Raw genomic sequence first — 24,459 nt, forward strand, 5'->3', positions numbered from 1 at the left:
TTACCATGAAGACAAAAAACGCATAGACCATTTTGTATATATTGTTCAAAATGCATGTGTTTATTGTTTGTACAGTCTTTCACACAAGACCTCAAATTACCTTTATAACGTGTCCAAACAGTTCTTTATTATAGTTTGCTGTGTGTTTTGACTAAATGTGTGTGGAAAATTATTTCCGCTTTACTTTTTGCTTTCTTATTTTTGTTTGTAAACCTTTATTACACTTATAAAACACAACAAAAGCATATGTATTCTGAAAGCACAGGTTGTCCTGAAAAAAAAGAGACATAAAACGTGATTGTGGGATGCAGGGAGAGCTGTTAACAGCAATAAAAAAACATTTATGCCAGGCGAGTGAACTGTTCAAAAAAATGCCTTCGGACCCCAGAGGTTTAACTTCTGAGAAACTAATGGAAATCTGCTACACCGAGCTGTCTTGCAGAGTTAAAGGAAAAAATAAATAAATATAAATCCCGGATCTACCCCCTTGATCAGATTGGGCTGTCCCCCACTCCACCAAGTTTTTGGAAAATTTATTTGGCAGTTTTTGTGTAATCTTACAGGTAAACAGCATTAAAAGCATTTCCTCCTTGGCAGAGGTACTGTAATTAATATGCAGTATATACTTACAAACAGTGATAATAAATAAGAAGCACAACCCAAAGTAATCACGAGGGCAGACCACATGATCAGCTCCAAGCAGAAGCGTTATTGTGTCATTTCAAAGATGTATTGTGAACAAAATCTCTCTGACTGGTATGGCTGACTATATAATGATCACTCTGCTGTACTGTAATAGGAGAATAAGGAACACTCATTTTCCTCTTCTAATGATAATGACGTACGATGCAATTCAGCAAGCAGAGCTGATAACACTTCTCCTCGGATCCACTCAGGAATTAGACATTTTGACAAACAGACCTGAGACCTGCAGTGAGGAAACAGTACACCAAAGCCTCCTTTGCTGACCCGTGGCACCTCATTTCATTCTCTCCGACCCCTTCACTTGTCCTTGAGAGTGTTCTGCTCACATGTAGAGCCACACGAAGCAAAGTCTAATGGTGAAAGTATCGATTTGGTGGCTGTTTTATGTTTTAACTCTTAACCGTGGTCATGCCTTGTCAAAGGTGTCTTGAATAATGAGGTCATGGATACAAGCTACTCAAATGCGTTTCCTTTAGAACGTGGCTCAACTCACGCTGCTACTTCCTGTCGAAAGGAGCCAGTTGAAGTGTTTCTGAAACTGATTACTATGTCCCTTGTATGCCTCCTTTTGGAGGGTTTTCTGGGCACGTTCAACTGAGAAGAGACCCCTCGATAGACTCAGAACACATTTGAGGGAATACTAACCCATCTGGCCTGGGAAGGCTTTGAGATTGCCAGGAGGACCTGGAGAATGTGGCTAGGGAGGAGCCCATCTGGGCCAACTTACTAAGCCTTCTGTCACTGCTCAGATAAGTGGGGAATAATGAATGCATGAGGCTTGTGGTAATAGACTGAGATCCAACTGAGAAATTATTATATTTTTGTCATGGTCACGGTTAAGTGACATGATTAAAATATTTTAGTGATCTATGCAGAGGTGTCAAATCCAGCTTCAAAAAGTAAAAGTCCAGCCACATATTTGTTCCATCTTCCCAATAAACCAGCTGATTGTAATTAGTTCAGCTCTTCAGGCAAGTGGATGAGCTAATTATTGAGATCACCTGTTTTAGGTGCACAGGTAGAAGAAACATGACATGACATCAAGTGACATGATTAAAATATTTTAGTGATCTATGCAGAGGTGTCAAATCCAGCTTCAAAAAGTAAAAGTCCAGCCACATATTTGTTCCATCTTCCCAATAAACCAGCTGACTGTAATTAGTTCAGCTCTTCAGGCAAGTGGATGAGCTAATTATTGAGATCACCTGTTTTAGGTGCACAGGTAGAAGCAACATGACATGACATCACGTGACATGATTAAAATATTTTAGTGATCTATGCAGAGGTGTCAAATCCAGCTTCAAAAAGTAAAAGTCCAGCCACATATTTGTTCCATCTTCCCAATAAACCAGCTGACTGTAATTAGTTCAGCTCTTCAGGCAAGTGGATGAATTATTGAGATCACCTGTTTTAGGTGCACAGGTAGAAGCAACACATGGGAGGGTTTTTACTTTCTGAAGCCGGATTTGACACCTCTGGATCTATGTAGCATGTTGATGAGTATTAAAAATTGGCACAATATAGATGCATTTACAGGACAAAACATTAATAGGGATGCTAAACCATTTTCCACTTTGTAATATATCCCTTCTCATAACAGACAGGTCAGGACTGCAGGCAAGCCAATCCAGTAACCTTGAATGTCTTCATCTGTAGCTGGTTGGTCATTTTCGTCCTTGTTCTGGAGTACCACATTTCTATTTCTCCAAAAAAAAAAAAAAATCTGGAATACTGATTTGCCTGACCACAATACATGTTTACACTGTGTGGTGGTCCAACCCACATACCTCCAAGCCCAGAGAAGTTGGCACTGCTTCTGGACAAGGTTAACACGAGGCTTCTTTTTTGCACAGTAAAGTTGTAGCTGGCATTTGTATTGTAGTGCTTGACAAAAGTTTCCCAAATAATTCCTTGCCCATGTAGTTATTTCACCTTTTAATGACAGACCGTTCTTGATGCAGAGCCTTCTTGGGGGATTGGAGATCACGGGTGTTCACCTTAGCCTCGTACCATTGCCCTTGCACTGAAATTCCTCCAAACTGTTTGAACCTTTTCAAAATTTCATGCAGTGTAGATGGAGAAATATGCAAATCCCTTCCAACTTTTCTTTGAGGAACATTGTTTTTAAACATTTCAGTAATATTTTCATAGCATTTGTTGACAATCTGGTAATCCTCTGCCTATCTTTGCTCCTCAAAGGCTCAGCCTTTCGTAGATGCTGCTTTTGTACCAAATCATGATTACAATCAAATAACATTATTGAATTTAACTGCCCCATCCCAACTTTATTTGGAGTGTGTTGCAGGCCTGAATTGCAGGAATGGATGTATATTAACAAATTAAATGAAGTTGACCACACAAAAACATGAAATGTCTTGGGTTGATGAAAACATTTATTAAAATATTTGAAGATTTGCAATTATAATTGAGCTCAAACACTTTTCTGACACGTTGAAATCACATTTTTCCCACCTTTCTAACTGGCATTGTGTTTCTCTCTCTTTATCTCACGCACACTCACTCACACACACACACATGCACAAAGCTGCCTGCTTAGCTCTGGTCCTGCTTTGGGTTTTATGTGGTGCTGATTGACTTGAACGCATGTGACTTTGACTTTGTTGACGAATGCTGCTTTAAAACGGACCTGTCGAAAAAAGGCTTGCATGTACTTCTGCAATGTTAAAGTGATTGTAAAAGTCAAGATGCTCAATTTCTTAGCATGCTGCAGCATCCACCTACTATTAAGTGATAAGTGTGGATTTTGATGACCCCAGATCTTTCAAGATATTTGTTTTGCTCATTCAGACCATACACCGCAAGCTGGCATTTGCTCACATGTGGAGAAAGTGGTTGTATTGTTGAATATAAATTATTGGATTAAATTAGATTAGATTAGATAGAATTTTATTGATCCCTTGGGAAGACTCCATCAGGGAAATTGAGGTTCCAGCAGCATTATATAGCAGCACACAGGGTAAGAAGCACACAGAGTATCAAAAGTGAAAGTGAAAAAGAAAAAGTTTGCAAATATAAATACACAATATAAATACCAGATATACTGTTCAATACTGGTTTACTGGCTACTATAGTTCCTCTCATTCCCGTCCTCTGTCTTCCTATTACTCCACTTCCCCTCGAGTGAAGAGTTGTACAGTCTGATGGCCTGAGGGACAAGAGTTTTTCAGTCTGTTGGTCCTGCACTTGGGAAGGAGAAGTCTGTGACTGAAAAGGCTCCTGTGGTTGCTGATGACGGTGTGCAGAGGGTGACTGGCATCGTCCATAATGCCAACTTTTATAAAATGTTGTCCAAACCCCTTATGGATGGATGAGATTTATTGTCATTGTCATTATAAGTGCAATAACAACGAGATTACGTCCACACTCACATTTCCACAGACAAGCAGCAATTAATGCACAATTATTACTTGTTTAGCGTAATAATGGCACACATCAGAATTAAAACAACACATATACATTTGACATTGTTTATGTGCACTAAACTTGAAACAGTCCATTTTCCAAATTGAGGCGATGTGAGTGTGTGGTAGCCGCTGCAACAGGAGTCGTACCGCTGCTAGCTTGGGGGGAACGGGGACCTGCCGCAGCTAAAACCGCACAGCCCCCGGAGGGGAAAGGGGTGGCGTGAGCGGTGGCCGGGATGGGGTATGTGGTGGGGGGGGCAGGAGGGGAGGTAGAAGGGAAAGTGGAGCATGCTACAGTCTTTGTCCATGTGTGAGTCTGTCTGTCCTTGTGTACTGGAGTAAGAGAGATAATGAGGCAGCCAATTTTCCCAAGGCCATAGAAATTCTTCTGGAGGAAAAACAACGGGCATTTTATCCTTAACAGGCTGAGAATGCATCGCCTTCCAACTCATTAATCATGACGGACAAATGAGGGGTCGTGGTTTTGGCGGCAGCCATCTTGCCAATCTTCCGGTAGGTCAGGGCAGCACATAAGACAATAAGTACCAGCCCTCCTACTATGAAACCAAATTTGAATAAATCCTCGACGTCCTCCACAGAGAAAGGTGCAAAGCATGCAACCCGCCAAGTCTCCCTGGCGTCAGGAACATTGCCCGCAGGGTAATTTCCATCCGGGCACGCAGGGTCCCCCGGCCCTGATCTTCTTGTAGAAAAAATGGTGTCAATACTGTTCAGAGACCAGCTGATCAACACTTTTGGTTTTGCTCCCATTTTGTATGAGATGAACTCAAAGATCTAAAACTTTTTCCACATACACAATATCACCATTTCCCTCAAATATTGTTCACAAACCAGTCTAAATCTGTGATAGTGAGCACTTCTCCTTTGCTGAGATAATCCATCCCACCTCACAGGTGTGCCATATCAAGATGCTGATTAGACACCATGATTAGTGCACAGGTGTGCCTTAGACTGCCCACAATAAAAGGCCACTCTGAAAGGTGCAGTTTTATCACACAGCACAATGCCACAGATGTCGCAAGATTTGAGGGAGCGTGCAGTTGGCATGCTGACAGCAGGAATGTCAACCAGAGCTGTTGCTCGTGTATTGAATGTTCATTTCTCTACCATAAGCCGTCTCCAAAGGCGTTTCAGAGAATTTGGCAGTACATCCACAACCGCAGACCACGTGTAACCACACCAGCCCAGGACCTCCACATCCAGCACGTTCACCTCCAAGATCGTCTGAGACCAGCCACTCGGACAGCTGCTGAAACAATCGGTTTGCATAACCAAAGAATTTCTGCACAAACTGTCAGAAACCAGCTCAGGGAAGCTCATCTGCATGCTCGTCGTCCTCATCGGGGTCTCGACCTGACTCCAGTTCATCGTTGTAACCGACTTGAGTGGGCAAATGCTCACATTCGCTGGTGTTTGGCACGTTGGAGAGGTGTTCTCTTCACGGATGATGCGAAGGAGATGTGTTGCACTGCATGAGACATATGGTGGTCACACCAGATACTGACTGGTATCCCCCCCAATAAAACAAAACTGCACCTTTCAGAGTGGCCTTTTATTGTGGGCAGTCTAAGGCACACCTGTGCACTAATCATGGTGTCTAATCAGCATCTTGATATGGCACACCTGTGAGGTGGGATGGATTATCTCAACAAAGGAGAAGTGCTCACTATCACAGATTTAGACTGGTTTGTGAACAATATTTGAGGGAAATGGTGATATTGTGTATGTGGAAAAAGTTTTAGATCTTTGAGTTCATCTCATACAAAATGGGAGCAAAACCAAAAGTGTTGCCTTTATATTTTTGTTGAGTGTAGTTTGAAGAATTCACAGCCTGGTGAAGTCGGGACTTCGAAGGTTGGAGCAGAGATAGAGGAGAGAGGAGGAGATGCGACCACCCTCGCTGGAGTCCCAAGCTTTTATGTAGTGCACATTAAATCCACCCTCTTGAACCTTTACATACTTTTATCAAAATATTTGATAATAAAAATCATAATAATCCAGCTTCTTCATACAATACTTTGAAAATTGTACATTTTAAACTAAAATGAAAGGCAAATCTCTTCATATTGACTTAAATATAAGCAAAACAAATACAAAACAATGGATGGCATAAACACTCACCTCTATAAAGATAGACTGATCATATTTAAGAGGTTACAACATTATATTCTGATTCAATCTGTTCTTTTTTGTTTTTTAGTGGTGGGGGTGCCCGGCAATCAGACTAGCGCTGCACCGTGATGTCAGTGGCTACCATTTCCAAATCCACTTTGTGTGTTTATATACATGTCTCTCTTATATTGTGTAAAAGCTAGTGAGAAATAAACACTTATAAAACTGAAAGCGCTGTTTTTGAAACCTAATAACGCCTCTGAACTTATTTTCAAGACATTTCGCAAATGTTAGCATGGTGATGTAGGCTGGTAGCTAGCTGCAAAACTCTGTTTGGTTTGTGTGTAAATATAACATCTTTGTCATATATTATGTAAAAGCTAGCAAGAAATAAACGATTCTAAAACTGAAAACGCTGTTTTTGTAACCTGATAACACCTGTGGAGTCATTTACAAGACATTCTGCGGTATTAGTGTGCATGCTAACTTAAAGCTAACTTCCTATAGAGTTAAATTTGTCTCATTAATACCAGAAAATGCTCAACGGGTGATCTACAAATATTACTTGATTTGCGCAACTTCCGCTCTTGTCAAAACCCTATGTACACGCACACACAAGGCCTCCAGCAGATGTTGTTAAAATGTAAATATTGTTTTTGATTGATAGAGGGTATACTGTTCCCACTACGTGTTAATACTCTGTGTATGTGAACGTAGGTAAACAGCAAGCCAAACTCATTTTATGAGCCAGGATCCGAGCATCTTGCTCTCTTTAATACAGTCTTCTTAAGACAGCTTACAACGTAAATTGTGGCTCTAAAAGGTTGAGTGAAACTGAAATACATAAACAAAAATAGAAAAAATATACATTAGATCAACATTGTGCAGATAAATACACCAGAAAACAAATGCCCCAAAAGTACCTCAAATTAAACAAAATACACTCCTCATATGTCACAATATATGCCAATAGCAGTATCGATTCATTCATATGCAAATTAGAACGTAAATACACGTGAATAGCTGTATAGATATGTTAATTTAGTGAAACAAGCTGCGCGAGGTGAATGGGCTAGGTCTATTTCCTGGAATAAAACATGAACGAAAACGAACTCAAACAAAGCTCACAAAACTTACAAAACGTATTAATTCTTATAGCATTAGCTACTAAACACTTATAAACTTACAGCCATTGCTTCCGGAGGCTTGCGTGAGATTTAAAACACAGCTGAGACATGAGAGGACATGTTTGCACACTGACTGCTGTCCTTTTCACACTGAGACTCCACTTCCCACAATGCATAGCAAACAAGGTCCACCTCAAAAAATAAAATGCAAAATAAACAAATACTGACTCTACAATGTTTTTTAACTTACACTTTTACCATGAATTACAAACAATGAATTATGAAATATTTATAACTAAATTATTCTGCACCTTTTTTAACTTTAATCTCAAACCCATTTTACTGAGGGCAGAACAGAGGGGCTTTATTGAACATGTACACATTGTACATAAGACAATAGGATCTTAATAATTAATTAAACAACTGCAAGTAAAGAACACAATGCCCATATAGATAAGGGTATTTTAGCATTGTATTATATTTTCAATTGATATCATTAAAAAATCCAAACATTAAAATCCCTAGTGGATGAATGCATTTGATAGGCGCTGTAGCAGAGCGATATCAGTCTCAATGAAAAATAACAAGTCAAACAAGCGTGGAAACACATTGCCAAGATTACATGGATTAATTAGGCATAAAAAGTCAGTTTCTTCCATTAATTTATTTTATTCATATTGTTATACATTTGTCATTATTTAAAACTATCCAGAAGATAAGGAGCCCTGTCTTTCATTGAGTGTCTTTGCAAGTATTTCATTAATCCTGTTTCTAGTTCCTTTCATTATTTCACTTTCTTTCGAGTGACTCTAACAAAGGTGTCCTCCCTTTTCTCCTCCAAAGTCCAACATTAAATTTGTTTTAAGTTGATTAAAAGTCCACAAGGCTTATGTTCTTCCTCCGCATCCATTGCTAATTCATTTGTGGGGGCGGACCCTGGTCTGTTGACTCCTAACACAATTGCATTTTCATATTGTTCCCCATATGGAGGTTTCATCACTACTTCATTCTGAAAGGAAAAGTGCAGCATTGGTGCACAATGTCCAGCTGCTCTGTTCACCTTCAGGGTACCTAGAGGTGACTCCTGTGGCTGTTTTACATATTCATAAACAATCATCTGTCACTTTTTTTTTACCGCTGGTAAAAAAGAAAAAATGTTATTCCAGTCAATCCTGTTATGAAGGTGCAGTATGAAAAACATGTTTGCATGATGTGCAGTTCACTGTGTTGCTTTGGAATGATCGCAAATTAAAATACATCATGAGGCTACTGGAAGAATTTTTTCACATATTATTGTCAAATGTGCAGCACATTTTGTGTAGCGCGTTTTGTACAGCAAACCAGAAAACTGATTAAAGCCACTGAGGTGTTGTGTTGGTATCATTCCAGGATGTGTTTTAATGCACGGCCTTCGAGGGTGCATGACCCTGCGTCTGTGCCATGCCTAATCAAATATGCATTTCAAATATTTTATGACCTTTCAAGTACTTTGTATTTTAACCATTTGCAGGGGAAAATTTAATTAAAAATGAAAGTTATTATTATTGTTATTTTTTTGTTTAATTTACTACCAGTGGTAGCAGTCTTCACTCATCAGGTGAAGAATAGTTGCCCAGCTTGAAGTGTTTTTCATTAAAAAGAAAAATTGTAATTAGCGCATCAACATGTTTTAGGCTGTAAAACGCTGCAGTAAATTAATACTGTTGTTTTTTTTTGTTTGTTTTTTTGCCTTTAACCACCATGTGCTTACATTATTTCTATGCCCGGTAGGTACCAAGGTTTAAGCATTTTTCCTTGGCAGAAGTATGCACTCTGTGAGTGCTGCAGTTTACTTAGACATGACAAGATTGTCTACAGATGCATCTCAAAAAATTCAAATGTTCATTAATAAAAATGTTCAATATTACAAGTGTGCAATTTGGAAAACAGACACATGTAAGAGGTTTTCTGGCAATGTGTCAAGAGTACAGCAATGGAAAGTAGCCACCAAAACTCCATGAGGTGAAGCAGTAAAGCATTAGGGTCACTTTTTATGGGGGTTTTTACCACAAGTGTTTAATTTTATTTTATTTAATGGTTGTGTGTCATGTCTGTTTTTGTTGTGTGTGGAAGCATAGTGCACAAACTCCACATGCATCGTGAACCCGCTTTTGTAAGGTGTATTTGAATATTGCACCAGGACAACTTTGTGTTTGACTTTAGACCAGGTTTTTGTTAATCAATGATGCAATAATTTGTTGGGTTTCCATTATAGATTTTTGTAATATTTTAGCGATACTATGAGAATGTTGCCAAAGCAGAATAGGGAAATGACAGTGTTCCCATTCACTGATGGCATGTTACTGCTGGGTTCTGTGTTCTCGCAATAACTGTCAGTCTAGCGCACACCTGGGCATTTTACGGTCTGCAGGCCGCATCCAGCCCTTTGGCTGACTTGGACCAGCCCGCAAATACCTGGAAATTAGAGAATAAAGTATTTACTATTCTATCAAGTTTGTGTTGCAGGTGACCTTCGTCCACCTCCCAAGCTGTTTGTGCCTGCATGTGCATGTCCTCTGGAGTATAGCAGGGCCTGGCCTTGGAGCAACTGCCCCACGCCACACAGCCTGGCAGTTCGCCATCACATAATGCACACCACACAGCCTGGCACGGTACCATCGTGAATTGCATGCCACACAGCCTGGCATGGCGCCATTGCCACATAACAGAGCCTGGCACGGAACAATCGCCACACAGCCACACATCCTGGCACGGCGCCATTGCAAAATAGCAGAGCCTGTCATGGATCGTCTGGCACAGCGCCATTACGTAATAGCAGAGCCTGGCATGAAGCGATCAGCCCATGCCACACAGCCTGGCACAGTGCCATCAAGTAATGTACACCACACAGCCTGGCACGATGTGATTGCATAATGCTTGCTGCACAGCCTGGCATGGCACATTCGTGTGATGCATGGGAAACTATCCGTGGGGACAGTGACGGAGATGGTGGATGGGGCCATGTATTCAGCGCCGGAGACTGTTTGGTTTTACACCCACTTTCGGTCCTGTGATCATGAATGTTTCATTTTCACATTCATGTGCTCTTGATGTGCAGGATTTTCGGTGATGGGAAAGGCAGGATCATTCATCTACCTTTTCCTGATGATTTGTGACTTTTTGACTTTTTACTCCTTCGTTCAGCTGTTGTCGTGTGCCGTGTGACCAGGCCTTTATGACTGAACTAAAACAGGATTGCTTTTACTTTGAAGCCTGTTTTTTTTTTTTTTTTTTTCCTTGGGAATGATTAATCCAATCAATGTGTACCGCTCCTCAAAAATGTCCGCTCATGCCAGAAAGAGAGAGGTGGATGCCGAATGCTGATTTTTGATGAAGTTTAATAAATGCAGGTGCAGGTCCTCTCTCACTGATGATCATCTGTCAGCTGTGCTTCACATCTCCACCTCAGACATTCACCCTGACTTTGATACACTTGTTAAAGGTCAACAGAAGCTAGATTTCTCTCACTGACCAAGAAAAAAGAACTGAAAAACACTAAAATGTGAAAAATGTTGGAAAATACAAATGTAGTCATGCAAAGACACGATAAGAACTAGTGAACTGGGACACTTTTCTTGTTTTTCTGCACAGTTCAGTGACAATGATATTGTGACTTGTCTTTAATATCTGGTTTACAATGACAATTGATGTGACGTCTTTAGAAAGCTAAGAACCTTCTTGTTCCAACAGCAACTTTCAGTTTTAACAGTATATTAAAATGTGTTTTGGGGTCAGTGTGACTGAAAATTATCACAAATGTAATGAGTCAGAAATGTTTCACATTTTGTTCACTATTGTCTCGGAAAATTTGATTGAATAAATTACATTTTTCTAAGGTAACCTCTTTTTTCATTGCCCAATCAGAACATCTAACAGTTTGTCAAAACAATGCTGTTTACTGATTTTATATAGGAATAAATGTATTATTGTGCAGACTTGAGTTTAGCCTTTGGGACTGGCCCTCCACAATATTTTCTGTTTCTCATTTGGCCCTTTGCAAAAAATAATTGCCCACCCCTGGTCTAGCGAGACACTCATGAGAACTGTCAATTCAATAGTCATGGCGATGGAAGGGTTAGTCCCGCTGAATATAGCCATTTAATTTTGTTTTTCTAAATCCAGTATTACAGTAACATCATATCTTATGAAGTTTGACAAGCTCTCTATCTCTTTGTCCAGATGCATGTACTGTGTGGTATATTTTAGAATGCCATGTGACACTATTTCTATCAGTCATGTGACCTGTAGCAGCAGAAAAAGCGTGTCTGTCACAGTTTTGTGATGTATGGGTTTTACAAATCACCTGAAATACCACCTGATGCCAGCCTTAAAACTTTTTTGAAGTATTTGAGAGTTTTTCAAAATATACATTTCCATTAAGAGTATTTTCAAATTGTGACTTCAGTTTGTGCAGTTTTGAGGGTAATAGAATTCCACCTGCTGTCTGCCTCCTGATGATTGCAGTCCACAAGCACTGTGCCTAACCACCCCTTATTTTTACATCCAATACACCCATGACCTCGCAAATGATTGTAGTTCCACACGCTAGAGACACATGTTCCTCTTCTTTTCCTATATCTGCACTCTGCTGAGTGCTGCTTTGGTTTAATCACACAAACATGGCCTATTCTTTTGTCTTTTCAGAACCATCTGGTATGAGTTACATGCACGTGAGTGGCCTTACAAGAGTCAGCCAGCGGAGGTGATCATATGGCAGATTGGCAGTGGTGCAAAGCCGAACCTCACGCAAACCGGCATGGGGAAGGAGATATCAGTAAGTTAGAAGCATTTTTATTTTTTGTTGCTGTTTTTGGGTTTGTCAAAATTAACTCTGCAAGCGTCATCATGTCACACGCTGCACTCTACATGTTTAAGTGCTCAGTGGATCTATGGAATCTCTTCCTCTTCTCGCTGTAGATGGCACACATTCTGAGTCACGAAAGTGTGCTGAAGCTGAATGTTGAGAAATTACTCCGGAAGCAGAGAATGCTCATTGCAATTTTTGTTTAAAATATACTCCCAAATGGGATAATAATATACTTTTTAAAATAGGACACAGCCAGTGTGATCTCAAAATGTGTGCAGCAATATCCTAACAGTTTATATGTCAAAGATGTTTGCAGACTTTCGGCTTTAATTTGAGGTAAATTACACTCAGCCTGCATAACATAGCGTGCAAAAGTATGTGCAATAAGTGCGCCTAATCAGGAGTATCAGGGGAGTGTACCTCTTTAAATGAGAGCAACAATTACAAAAGTGTGCTCTGGGGGTTGGTAAGGTGAAGCGCCTTGAGGCAACTTTGTTTTGATTTGGCGCTATATAAATGAAAATAAATTGAATTAATTAAATGATGTATTAGCCTGTGAGTCAAAATGATTAAAAAATAAATTAAACAAGAAAGGACAGTCACAGTGTGCTACATCTGTGCTTTACAGGTCTGATAAATTAAATTGTGATTCAGTGTTAAATGTGGTCATGTGTGACGTTGACATTTGATCAGTTTGGTCTAAAACGGAACCCTTTTATCCTTGAATAACAGACAACACTTTGACAATGTTTAATCTGTATTGGCTTCAAACTATTTGACTTAAACATTTATGACCTTGTGTTTGACCTTTCAAGGCGACTTTTCATGTGAGCAATGAAAAAGTGATTATCTGACTTCATTATTAGCATTTAATCATAACCGCACGTGCATCTGCAACAAATTCCTCAAAATAGCCATTCTCAGAGTGTGACCTTTCAAGATCATCCAAGGTCGAAAGTCATGTGACCAACAGAAAATGATTATATGACTTCATATTAGTGATTAATAGTAATGATTGCTGTCTACATATCCCTAATATATAAGCATTAGGCCATTATTTTTACTGTAACCTGTGATCTTGACTTTTATAATTGATTTAGTTGTAAATCAGGAGTACTATGTTCTTGACCTTCCAGGATTCCACCACATATTGTCAAAATTAGATCTAAAGTCTGAATTATTTTATTTACACATAAACAGATGGATAGGACCGAAAACAGTAGCCCTGCATGTGTTAGCCCTGTAAAAACAAAAACTATATATATTGTGCGTAACATTTACAAAAGGTTGCAGCAGGTCAGAGCTTTTCATTTTCAGCTCCATAAAACTGTTTTTCTATACGTAACTTGTGCTTGTCCTGTGATGACAGCGGTGGATTTCAGTGTCTTAAAACTTGTGGATCTGTGTCTCCTCCAGGACATCCTGCTCCTCTGCTGGGCTTACAAGCAGGAAGAGAGGCCCAGTTTCTCCAAGCTGGTGGATTTACTGGAAAAGTTGCCAAAAAGAAACCGCCGCCTTTCCCACCCTGGGCACTTCTGGAAGTCAGCTGAGTATGTCAAATGAATTTAGGGCCAAAAAAATAAGCCACCTCTTTAAAGAATGCACTGAATCCAAAAGCCAGCCCAGTGAGGAAAACTGCCCGTCGGTTTGTGTGTGTTAACTGCTCGGGACTCATCTGTTCATTGCTTTGATTTCAACCATTCCAGAATATCCTTCATTCATGTTGTGGTTCATGTTTTGCTTTCTGACTTTGGTTTCCTGGATGTGTTTTTGCTTGTAACTGGTCTTTGGTTCTGATTACATCAACCCGGTTGAGAACAACTGTACAGTATTTTCCCATACCTCCTGTTTTTGTTAATGAATTTGACTCTTATATTCATGTTAACTTTCCATTTTCTTTGTCATTTGTCAGCGTTACATCACAGGTGGATGTGTGTGTTTCTTTTATGTATCATTGTAATGTCATCTGTTGCGCGCTGTTCCGCGTGAATGTGAAGAAGCGAGGGTCCCCTGCTGGGACCCGTTGGCACAGATCGTTGGTGAGAGACTGTTCTGTGATTGGCACGTTTTTGAATATTGAAGTGAGAGGTTTGAACAATATTTATTTTTTGTGTGTGTGGTGGGGAAGGGGGGGGGGGGGTGGACTCACGGGACAGTCCAGGGCTCTCACACTTGACGCTGTTGTGTAAAACAGCTGACACTTGAAATGTATCTTGTCAACTGCTGCCGAATCAATTGAACTTTAGTTTAGAATTGCTCCCACTGAGCTCCGGTCTGTAAAGGAAATGCAAAAGGCAAACTGATTTTCAGAAGAGAATAATACAGGTTATAGTCAGTACAGTACAGTGGCCGATAGGAGCCCAACACTTCCAAATTACAACAGCAGCAAAAGCAGAAAACAGTTACAAATTCAGAAAACACCTGCATCAATTCAACAACAGGTAGTTCCATTCAAAAAAAAGTCTTGCAAATGCAAATACAGAGAACATAAGCAAATATAACTTGCAGCAGATGTAATGAATTTGATAATGTGTCTGCAGCAAATTCACACAACACAGTTAAACACAGAAACACTTTACAAAAGTCCACAAGCCAATGGAAGTACTGACATACACAGCACTGACAGACTGTTCAGTACATCGTGGTGCTCCACTGTTTATCTCTCTCTACCTGGTCAGCAGAGCTGAATTTTGAAATTTGAAGCGTATTTATTCATTTATCTTATCCTTGATTTTGCTCTTATGCTAGCTATGTTTACCTCCACCAAAGATGTAATGTTTTTGGTGCTGTTTGTCTGTCTTTTAGTAGGATTATGCCAAAACAGATTTTCTTGAAACAAGGTGGAAGGGTGAGGTTTGGGTCAAGGAAGAAACTATAAACTTTTATATAGATCCAATTAACAAGGCAGATCTGTGATCTCTCCCCCCCCCCCCCCCCCCCACACACACTTTCTTTAACATTGCAAGATCGAGCATTCTTCAACATTTTCATGAATTTCTTAAGCGACGGAAACAAAAAAAATCCAGCATATGCAGTGTGCTAATATCTACAAATTCATAAAAGTGTTGGCACAAGTGTTTCTCACAATGTTAAGCACATTAAAAAAATATCCTGGATGTTAATCAGATCTGCTTTAAAAGTTAGTGGTTGCTTTGTGGACCCACACTCCATCCTTCCACCAAGTTTCAAGAAAATCTGTTTTGTAATTTTTTTGCGTAATCATGCTACATTTATTTCAAACATTTACAGAGATATGGGTAAAGTGTTGGTGGAGGTATGTTCTCTTAAAGCACTCTCTACTTTCACAGTTTTTTATTTTATTTGGTAAATGGACTGCATTTATATTGCTCTTTTGCATCTGCATCAGACGCTCAAAGCGCTTTACACATCAATCCTAACATTCACCGCGATGTGAGGGTGCAGCCATGCAAGCCTCCCACTACACACCGGGAGCAACTAGGGGATTAAGGACCTTGCCCAAGGGCACTTACTGATTTTCTAGTCAGGCTGGGATTTGAACTGAGGATCCTCTGGTCTCAAGCCCAACGCTTAACCACTAGACCATCACCTCCCCCATATATTTGAAGTGCACTGATGCATAAAAATCAGATAAAGTCCTTTGGGCAGAAGCCTCTAGTTCAGGGGAGGCCAAGTTCGGTCCCTGCTCCAACACACCTGAATCCAATGAAAGACTCGTTAGCAGACTTTTAATGAGCCTTTCATTGGATTCAGGTGTGTTGGAGCAGGGAGACAACTAAGAGTGTCAGGAAGGTGGCTCTCGAGGACCGAACTTGGCCACCCCTGGTCTAGTTGTTCGTACTTCCATTGTGATGTGAAACTTTGCAAAGCATTTCTGTGTTTGTCTGCCATGTTGGATTTTGGTTGCGCAGGAGATTGTGGGAAATGTGCGCCTGCTGCGGACGCACAGACATGCTCAGGAAGTGAACAAAAGGCTCAAAATGCCACAAATTACTTATTGTGTTCCTGTATGCTTCAATAACCACCTCAGGGATAAAAATGGAAACGTCTATGTTTTTCCTAAGAATGCAACCCTTAAAAACAAATGGATTCACAATATTGGAAGGGCTGGAAATAAGGGAAAGTTTAGTAAGTTCAAGCCTGCATCAACCCACCGAGTCTACAGCAGCCAGTAATCGTGGCTGCCATTTAATGCGTAACTTAGTAAATCCCTCCCAAAGTGACACCCCACCCCTTCACCCAGAGCAGCTTTCGCCTGCCACGTTTTAGTGCAGAAAGAATGATCTCTCTTTCTTTCTTTCTTTCTTTCTTTATTTTTTCTTCCTTTCCCTCTTTCTTTCTCCAGAGGTTCAGAGTCCCATCCGTCAAGAAATTAGTGTCCTTGGCTCAGCACAGAGATGATGCAGGGCACACTTATGATCTCAAAGATGTGTAGCAAAGATTATCTCCATGGGAAAAGGCCAAATATTAAGCATTTTATCAAAATTTGATATATAACCTCTAAATATGCCCAATGTACCCCATCATTCACAAGGTAATAACTCTTAGAAACAAGTTAGTCAGAGCTTACCTCTATCAGATCATTTTTCTTTCCTTTTAAACTTGCAGTTCTGCACTTTACCCATATTTTTTAGTTTTGCTACTGTTGCTACCTCAAGTGGTAAATTAATAACAGCTCCAGGTACAATTGGCTTAAAAGTACCACATCTCTCTCTAGGCGTACAGACGATCCCATGACACATTGCGTGAGGGGTACTTCCAGGCATGCGCACTGACACATGCAAATCCCGTTTTGCAGCAGACATACTATCAAATTAAATTGTTACATATGTTGTGGATTATGTTTGGATTCTCCATTTTTGTAGGAGTTTATCAGTTTCCAATACATTTTTTTTGGATGAAACTACCTGTTGTCGAATTGATGCTGGTGTTTTTTTTTAATATTTGTTAATGTTTTAATTTGGAAGTGTAGTAGCCCTTATGGGACACCATAGTGCAGTAAGTTTCAAATACGGTATGTTGTTCACATAAAATACAACCTTATTTATGCTGAATCTTACGTATGGTGCATTTGAAGCACTTTTATGACAAATTTGTAATCGTTGTGTGTCTGAGAGCACGGTTGATGAGGATCTGTGCAGCTGGTGTCGTGGCTAAAAAAGATCCTCAGCTTCGTAGTGATGTGACTGTTAAATGCTCAGAGGGATGTAACCTTATGACCCCGAAAGACCAAAACTAAAAAACGAGGGAGACTGAGAAGTCAAAGCACAGTTTGAGTTCACGTTTTAGCTTTATTAAAAATGTTGTGGAGTTGCTTAATAAAAGCAGTGTTGTAGTAAATGTCACCTGAACCTCTTAAAATTTTTTTAGAAAATTAAATTAATTAAATTAAATTATTTTGTAACATTTTTTAGAACCAGTAATTATGGGTCAGCTGCATTCATTCATTTGTGCCCACGTTGAAGGCAAAATTAACTCTGGCAAAATTGCAAATAAACTGTGTATGAAAATGCACAAATAACTCACCACTACAAGGTTGTGTTCTGAGTGTTAAAAAAAAAAAAAAATTATATATATATATATATATATATATATATATATATATATACGAGGTCTCTTAGATAATAAACCGACCCTTTTATTTTTTTTTTAACTATATGGATTTGAATGACATGCGATTACACCAATCATGCTTGAACCCTCGTGCGCATGCGTGAGTTTTTTCACGCGTCGATGACGTCATTTCCCTGTGGGCAGGCCTTGAGTGAGATGTGGTCCCGCCCTCTCGGCTGAATTCCTTTGTTTCACACGCTGCTCAAGACGGCGCGCGTTGCTTTATCGAAATTTTTTCTGGACCTGTGAGGAATATCCGAGTGGACACTATTCGATAAATTAAGCTGGTTTTCTGTGAAAAGTTTAACGGCTGATGAGAGATTATGGGGTGTTTCTGTCGGTGTAAGGACTTCCCACGGAGCGGGACGTCCTGCAGCGCTTCCAGGCGCTGTCGTCGGCCTGTTTCGAGCTGAAAACATCCTAATTTAAGGCTTAATTCACCCAGGACATCGTGAGAGAACAGAGAAGATTCAGAAGAAGCCGGCATGAGGAATTTATGCGGACATTCCACTGTTTAAGGACATTTTTTTAATGAAAGACGTACGCGCAAATTCGCCGAGTCGTTTCCATGACGACTCGGCAAATCTGTGTGCGCCGCGACAGGAAAAACACCTCCGTGTTGAAAACCATTTGTAGAATTCAGGCGGCTTTTAATGGCTTTCAACAAGTGAGTAACTGAGAAATTGTTTAACAGCTTGGGCATGTTCCAACTTGCCCGTTAAGATTTCCAACGGAGGTGTTTTTCCTGCCGCGACCCCCCGCGGTCGGGTCCAGCCCGACATGCGACTCTGCCCGCACGTTCTTTCATTACAAAATGACCGTTAACAATGGAATGTCCGAATAAACTCCTCATGCCGACTTCTTCTGAAAGTTCTCTGTTCTCTGACGACTTACTGCGTCAACAGAGCCTGAAATGTGGAAGTTTTCAACTTGAAACGGCGAGACACTGCCGCCTCGAAGCGCAGATCGCCGTCAGGCGCCGTGGACCGTCCTTAAAGCGACACTACCAGACCAAAATCTCTCATCAGCTGTTAAAATTTTTACCGAAAACCAGCTGAATTTATTGAATGGTGTCCACTCAGTTGTGCCTTACAGTTTTGAAAAAATTTTTATCAAACAAAGCAACAGTCTCTGAGCCATTCCTAAACAATGAAAAAAATCGACGAGCGGGTGGACGACTCCTCACTCAAAGACTGCCCACAGGTGAATGACGTAACCGACAGGCGTGAAAAAACTCTCGCATGCCCACGAGGGTTCAAGCATGTCTGATGTAATCACACGTGATTCAAATCCATATGGTTTTTGAAAAAAATAATAAGGTCGGATACTTTTCTAATAGACCTCGTATATATATATATATATATATATATATATATATATATATATATATATATATATATATATATATCCTATAGCAAAAAAACTGGCACTGAATAAGTAGGTTAGTTTGCCAGCTCGTGAGGTCACTATTGGCAAAATAATATGAAATACTGTCAAATCTAAAAAGAAAATATGTAGATATTAAATATATTTTCCCACATTAGATCAGTACTGAAGAGATTGGAATCTTAATGTCACCTCTGTCTGAAGCTATGTTTCATTGCATGCCTGCAGGAAATTTCATGTCAGTTTTATGTGAGATAATATGTGTGGCAGGTTTCATCAACATTTGTGGACTCATTGTTAAGCTGTAAATGTAATGGTTTATTTTCAACTGGAATGAAACATTGAAGTTTACATGCAGTTTGAAGCCACTGTAATATGTTAACAATTTTAAAATGGAGTTATATTGTCCCTCTGCGGTGCACTTTCATCCCTAAACTGAATCAGCAGTTGAAATGGGAAAACTGATTCATGTGTGCTCAGCCTATTCATGCTAAAAGTCTGGATGAGCTTATCAACTTTGGGTCAAACAGGTAGAAATAAAAAACATTGCAGTTTAGGGGTCGCTGAGGGCCAGGAGTGGGAACCACTACACAGCAACATGGATTTAAGACAGTTTGCTAAATATTAAAAGCCAATTCATGTTTAATCACTTTCCACTTACACAGTTTTTGTTTGTTTGTTTTAGCATGCTACAGCTACATGCTGTAGCTAGTAGACTGCACAAAATCATTCGTTCATCGACTGACGTGGTATCTTAGTGGTTAGCACTAATGCCTCACAGCAAGAGAGTCGTGGGATCTGGAGTCTGGCTGCCCACTACTCCTTGGTTGGATTGTGTCTAACTAATTAGGATGGACAAATGCAGAGGACAAGTTTCGCTGTAAGTACAGTGAGGCAAATATGTATTTGATCCACTGTTGATTTTGCAGGTTTTCTCACCTACAAAGAATGGAGAGGTCTGTAATGTTTATCGTAGGTACACTTCAACTGTGAGAGACAGAATCTAAAAAGAAAATTCAGAAAATCACATTGTATTATTTTTAAATAATTAATTTGTATTTTATTGCATGAAATAAGCATTTGATACAATTGAAAAACAGACCTTAATATTTGGTACAGAAACCTTTGTTTGCAGTTCCAGAGGTCAGACATTTCCTGTAGTTCTTGACCAAGTTTGCACATTGCAGTAGGGATTTTGATCCATTCCTCCATACCGATCTTCTCCATATCTTTTAGGTTTGGAGTTTCAGCTCCCCCCCCAAAGATTTTCTATTAGTTCATGTGTGGAGACTGGCTAGGCCACTTCAGGACCTTGAAATGCTTCTTATGGAGCCCCTCCTTAGTTGCCCTGGCTGTGTGTTTGGGGTCATTGTCATGCTGGAAGACCCAGCCATGACCCATCTTCAATGCTCTTACTGAGGGAAGGAGGTTGTTTGCCAAGATCTTGCAGTACATGACCCCATCCATCCTCCCTTCAATACGGTGCAGTCGTCCTGTCCCCTTTGCAGAAGCGCACCCCCAGAGTATGATGTTCCACCCCCATGCTTCACAGTTGGAATGGTTTTCTTGGGGTTGTTCTCATACTCCAAACACAGTGAGTGGAGTTGATGCCAAAAAGCTCTATTTTGGTCTCATCTGACCACATGACCTTCTCCCATGCCTCCTCTGGATCATCCAGATGGTCATTGCTGAACTTCAAACAGGCCTGGACATGTGCTGGCGTGAGCAGGGGGACCTTGCTGCCCTGCAGGATTTTAAACCATGACAGCATCATGTGTTGCTAATGTAATCTTTATGACTGTGGTCCCAGCTCTCTTCAGGTCATTGAACAGGTCCTCCCATGTAGTTCTGGGCTTTCTCAGAATCATCCTTACCCCACGAGGTGAGATCTTGCATGGAGCCCCAGACCAAGGAAGATTGACAGTCATCTTGTGTTTCTTACATTTTCTAATAATTATGTCAATGGTTGTTGTCTTCTCACCAAGATGCTTGCCTGTGGTCATGTAGCCCATCGTAACCTTGTGCAGGTCTACAGTTATGCCCTGATATCATTTGACAGCTCTTTGGTCTTGGCCATGGTGGATAGGTTGGAGTGTGATTGATTGAGTGTGTGTGAACTGGTGTCTTTTATACAGGTAATGAGTTCAAACAGGTTCAATTAATTAAGAGTGCAGAATAGGAGGACTTAAAGAAAAACTAATAGGTCTGTGAGAGACAGAATTCATGCTGGTTGGTAGGTGATCAAATACTTATTTCATGCAATAAAATGCAAATTAATTATTTAAAAATCATACAGTGTGATTTTCTGATTATTTTATTTTGTTTTTAGATTCTGTCTCTCACAGTTGAAGTGTACCTACAATAAAATTTACAGACCTCAACATTCTTTGTAGGTGGGAAAACTTGCAAAATCAACAGTGGATCAAGTACTTAATTGCCTCACTGTATGTACAATGACAAAGAAAGGAAATTAATATTATTAATCCTCAATTGAATAAATGTTAAAAAGTAGCTTTCCTTTTAATTTAAGTATGCTGTACGAAAAAATATTTGTGTGCCGCTCATGCCGGAAACCCATTCGAACAGTGGGCAAGATGAGGTCGCACTGCCATGTGATCATGTTCGCAGCATTCGTACAGGATGTCCTAACCAGGTCGGACATATTGTGCAACATATCGTGCCATGTTGAACAGTGGCCGAATGGTGCGATTGAGGCAGCCTTCACACCAGAGGCCGACATTTGGTGAATACCGTGGAATGCCCATTTGACCCACTCTCGGCTGGAGTCCAGGTGCCACCCACAAACATCCAACACCACTCGCAGGGCACTTAGAAATGGCGGGGTCATTCACACTTCAGGCACAAAAATAGAGTGCAGGCAGACCACTTTTGAGATTGATTAAAAAAAGGTGCGAATGGCCCCACATTTCCTAAGTGCCCCAGTGTGTCGTCCCTCACCCACACCACGAGTCTATAGTCAAGATGCTGCCAAGGTTGCAAATGGGGGCTACAGTGCAGTGTGATCGCAGTGTGATCATGGTCAGCAAAGTGCGCACAGCTGGATGGCTGTCATGTCCATAATGGGGCATAATGGTGGGCCTTTAAGGTGGCAGTAATTAAACCATTACTTAAAAAGCCATCACTTGACCCAGCTATCTTAGCTAATTATAGGCCAATCTCCAACCTTCCTTTTCTCTCAAAGATTCTTGAGAGGGTAGTTGTAAAACAGCTAACTGATCACCTGCAGAGGAATGGTCTATTTGAAGAGTTTCAGTCAGGTTTTAGAATTCATCATAGTACAGAAACAGCATTAGTGAAGGTTACAAATGATCTTCTTATGGCTTCGGACAGTGGACTTATCTCTGTGCTTGTTCTGTTGGACCTCAGTGCTGCTTTTGATACTGTTGACCATAAAATTTTATTACAGAGATTAGAGCATGTCATAGGTATTAAAGGCATTGCGCTGCGGTGGTTTGAATCATATTTGTCTAATAGATTACAGTTTGTTCATGTAAATGGGGAATCTTCTTCACAGACTAAAGTTAATTATGGAGTTCCACAAGGTTCTGTGCTAGGACCAATTTTATTCACTTTATACATGCTTCCCTTGGGCAGTATTATTAGACGGTATTGCTTAAATTTTCATTGTTACGCAGATGATACCCAGCTTTATCTATCCATGAAGCCAGAGGATACGCACCAATTAGCTAAACTGCAGGATTGTCTTACAGACATAAAGACATGGATGACCTCTAATTTCCTGCTTTTAAACTCAGATAAAACTGAAGTTATTGTACTTGGCCCCACAAATCTTAGAAGCATGGTGTCTAACCAGATCGTTACTCTGGATGGCATTTCCCTGATCTCTAGTAATACTGTGAGAAATCTTGGAGTTATTTTTGATCAGGATATGTCATTCAAAGCGCATATTAAACAAATATGTAGGACTGCCTTTTTGCATTTACGCAATATCTCTAAAATCAGAAAGGTCTTGTCTCAGAGTGATGCTGAAAAACTAATTCATGCATTTATTTCCTCTAGGCTGGACTATTGTAATTCATTATTATCAGGTTGTCCTAAAAGTTCCCTAAAAAGCCTTCAGTTGGTTCAGAATGCTGCAGCTAGAGTACTGACGGGGACTAGCAGGAGAGAGCATATCTCACCCGTGTTGGCCTCCCTTCATTGGCTTCCTGTTAATGCTAGAATAGAATTTAAAATTCTTCTTCTTACTTATAAGGTTTTGAATAATCAGGTCCCATCTTATCTTAGGGACCTCGTAGTACCATATTACCCCATTAGAGCGCTTCGCTCTCAGACTGCGGGCTTACTTGTAGTTCCTAGGGTTTGTAAGAGTAGAATGGGAGGCAGAGCCTTCAGCTTTCAGGCTCCTCTCCTGTGGAACCAGCTCCCAATTCAGATCAGGGAGACAGATACCCTCTCTACTTTTAAGATTAGGCTTAAAACTTTCCTTTTCGCTAAGGCTTATAGTTAGGGCTGGATCGGGTGACCCTGGACCATCCCTTGGTTGTGTTGCTTTAGACGTAGACTGTGTTTCATAATTATTGTATGGCCTTGCCTTGCAATGTGGAGCGCCTTGGGGCAACTGTTTGTTGTGATTTGGCGCTATACAAGAAAAAAGTTGATTGATTGATTGATAATGGGGTTGACAGCCGTGGAACACCATGGCATATTGCAAACCCACACCACCACAACAGAGATGCCCAGCCCGCCTGCATGTCACAGCGCCAGCGCGCCAGATGACCAGACAGGCACGTCATGTGACACGCAATTGCAACGTGCATGGTCCGTCCGTCATGTCCCAGCCTGACTGACAGCCTCACAGAAAAATCAGCCTGGCCAGCTCAATTGCCCCACAGCCTGGAGCCGTGAGCCCATCTATGTGAGCGCATTGCTGCAATGGGAAGGTGGGTGTGTCACGTGTCAATCATGTATTGATTGACATGTTCGTGCATGCACACACGCACTACAGTTATGCATTTGTCAGGGCACAGTGATTGACATGTGATCACTTCATGCATTGGATGACAGTTGTGGTCCTGCAGTATGCCCCACTCCACATTGCAGCTGACTGCGGAGCCAACGCAACGCAGAGCTGGGGACACATATTGTCACATATGCTTCTATCACCCATGTGCAAAGCACGGTGCTGCATGCATGTCTGCAAACGATGGAGACATGGGGAAAAATAAAAACAAACTGGATCGCCCCAACCACGTCTCGGTGA

General features: G+C 40.6%; 1 protein-coding gene across 6 annotated transcripts in view; it reads left to right on the plus strand.

Annotated features, from left to right (window-relative positions):
* ksr2 (kinase suppressor of ras 2) overlaps positions 1-24,459 on the plus strand; it is a 494,388-nt gene that overhangs the window by 451,716 nt on the left and 18,213 nt on the right. For 5 of the 6 annotated variants that reach the window (XM_034170876.1, XM_034170875.1, XM_034170879.1 and 2 more), the window contains 2 exons: positions 12,074-12,203; positions 13,653-13,852. In XM_034170876.1, the coding sequence (XP_034026767.1) occupies positions 12,074-12,203; positions 13,653-13,799 (277 nt within the window). In that variant the 3' untranslated portion in view covers positions 13,800-13,852. Of the gene's footprint in view, positions 1-12,073; positions 12,204-13,652; positions 13,853-24,459 lie in introns of those variants that run through there. The other variant, XM_034170877.1, reaches the window with a different exon arrangement.

The sequence above is a fragment of the Thalassophryne amazonica genome, chromosome 5 (assembly GCF_902500255.1).
Source record: "Thalassophryne amazonica chromosome 5, fThaAma1.1, whole genome shotgun sequence".
Taxonomy (NCBI): Eukaryota; Metazoa; Chordata; class Actinopteri; order Batrachoidiformes; family Batrachoididae; genus Thalassophryne; species Thalassophryne amazonica.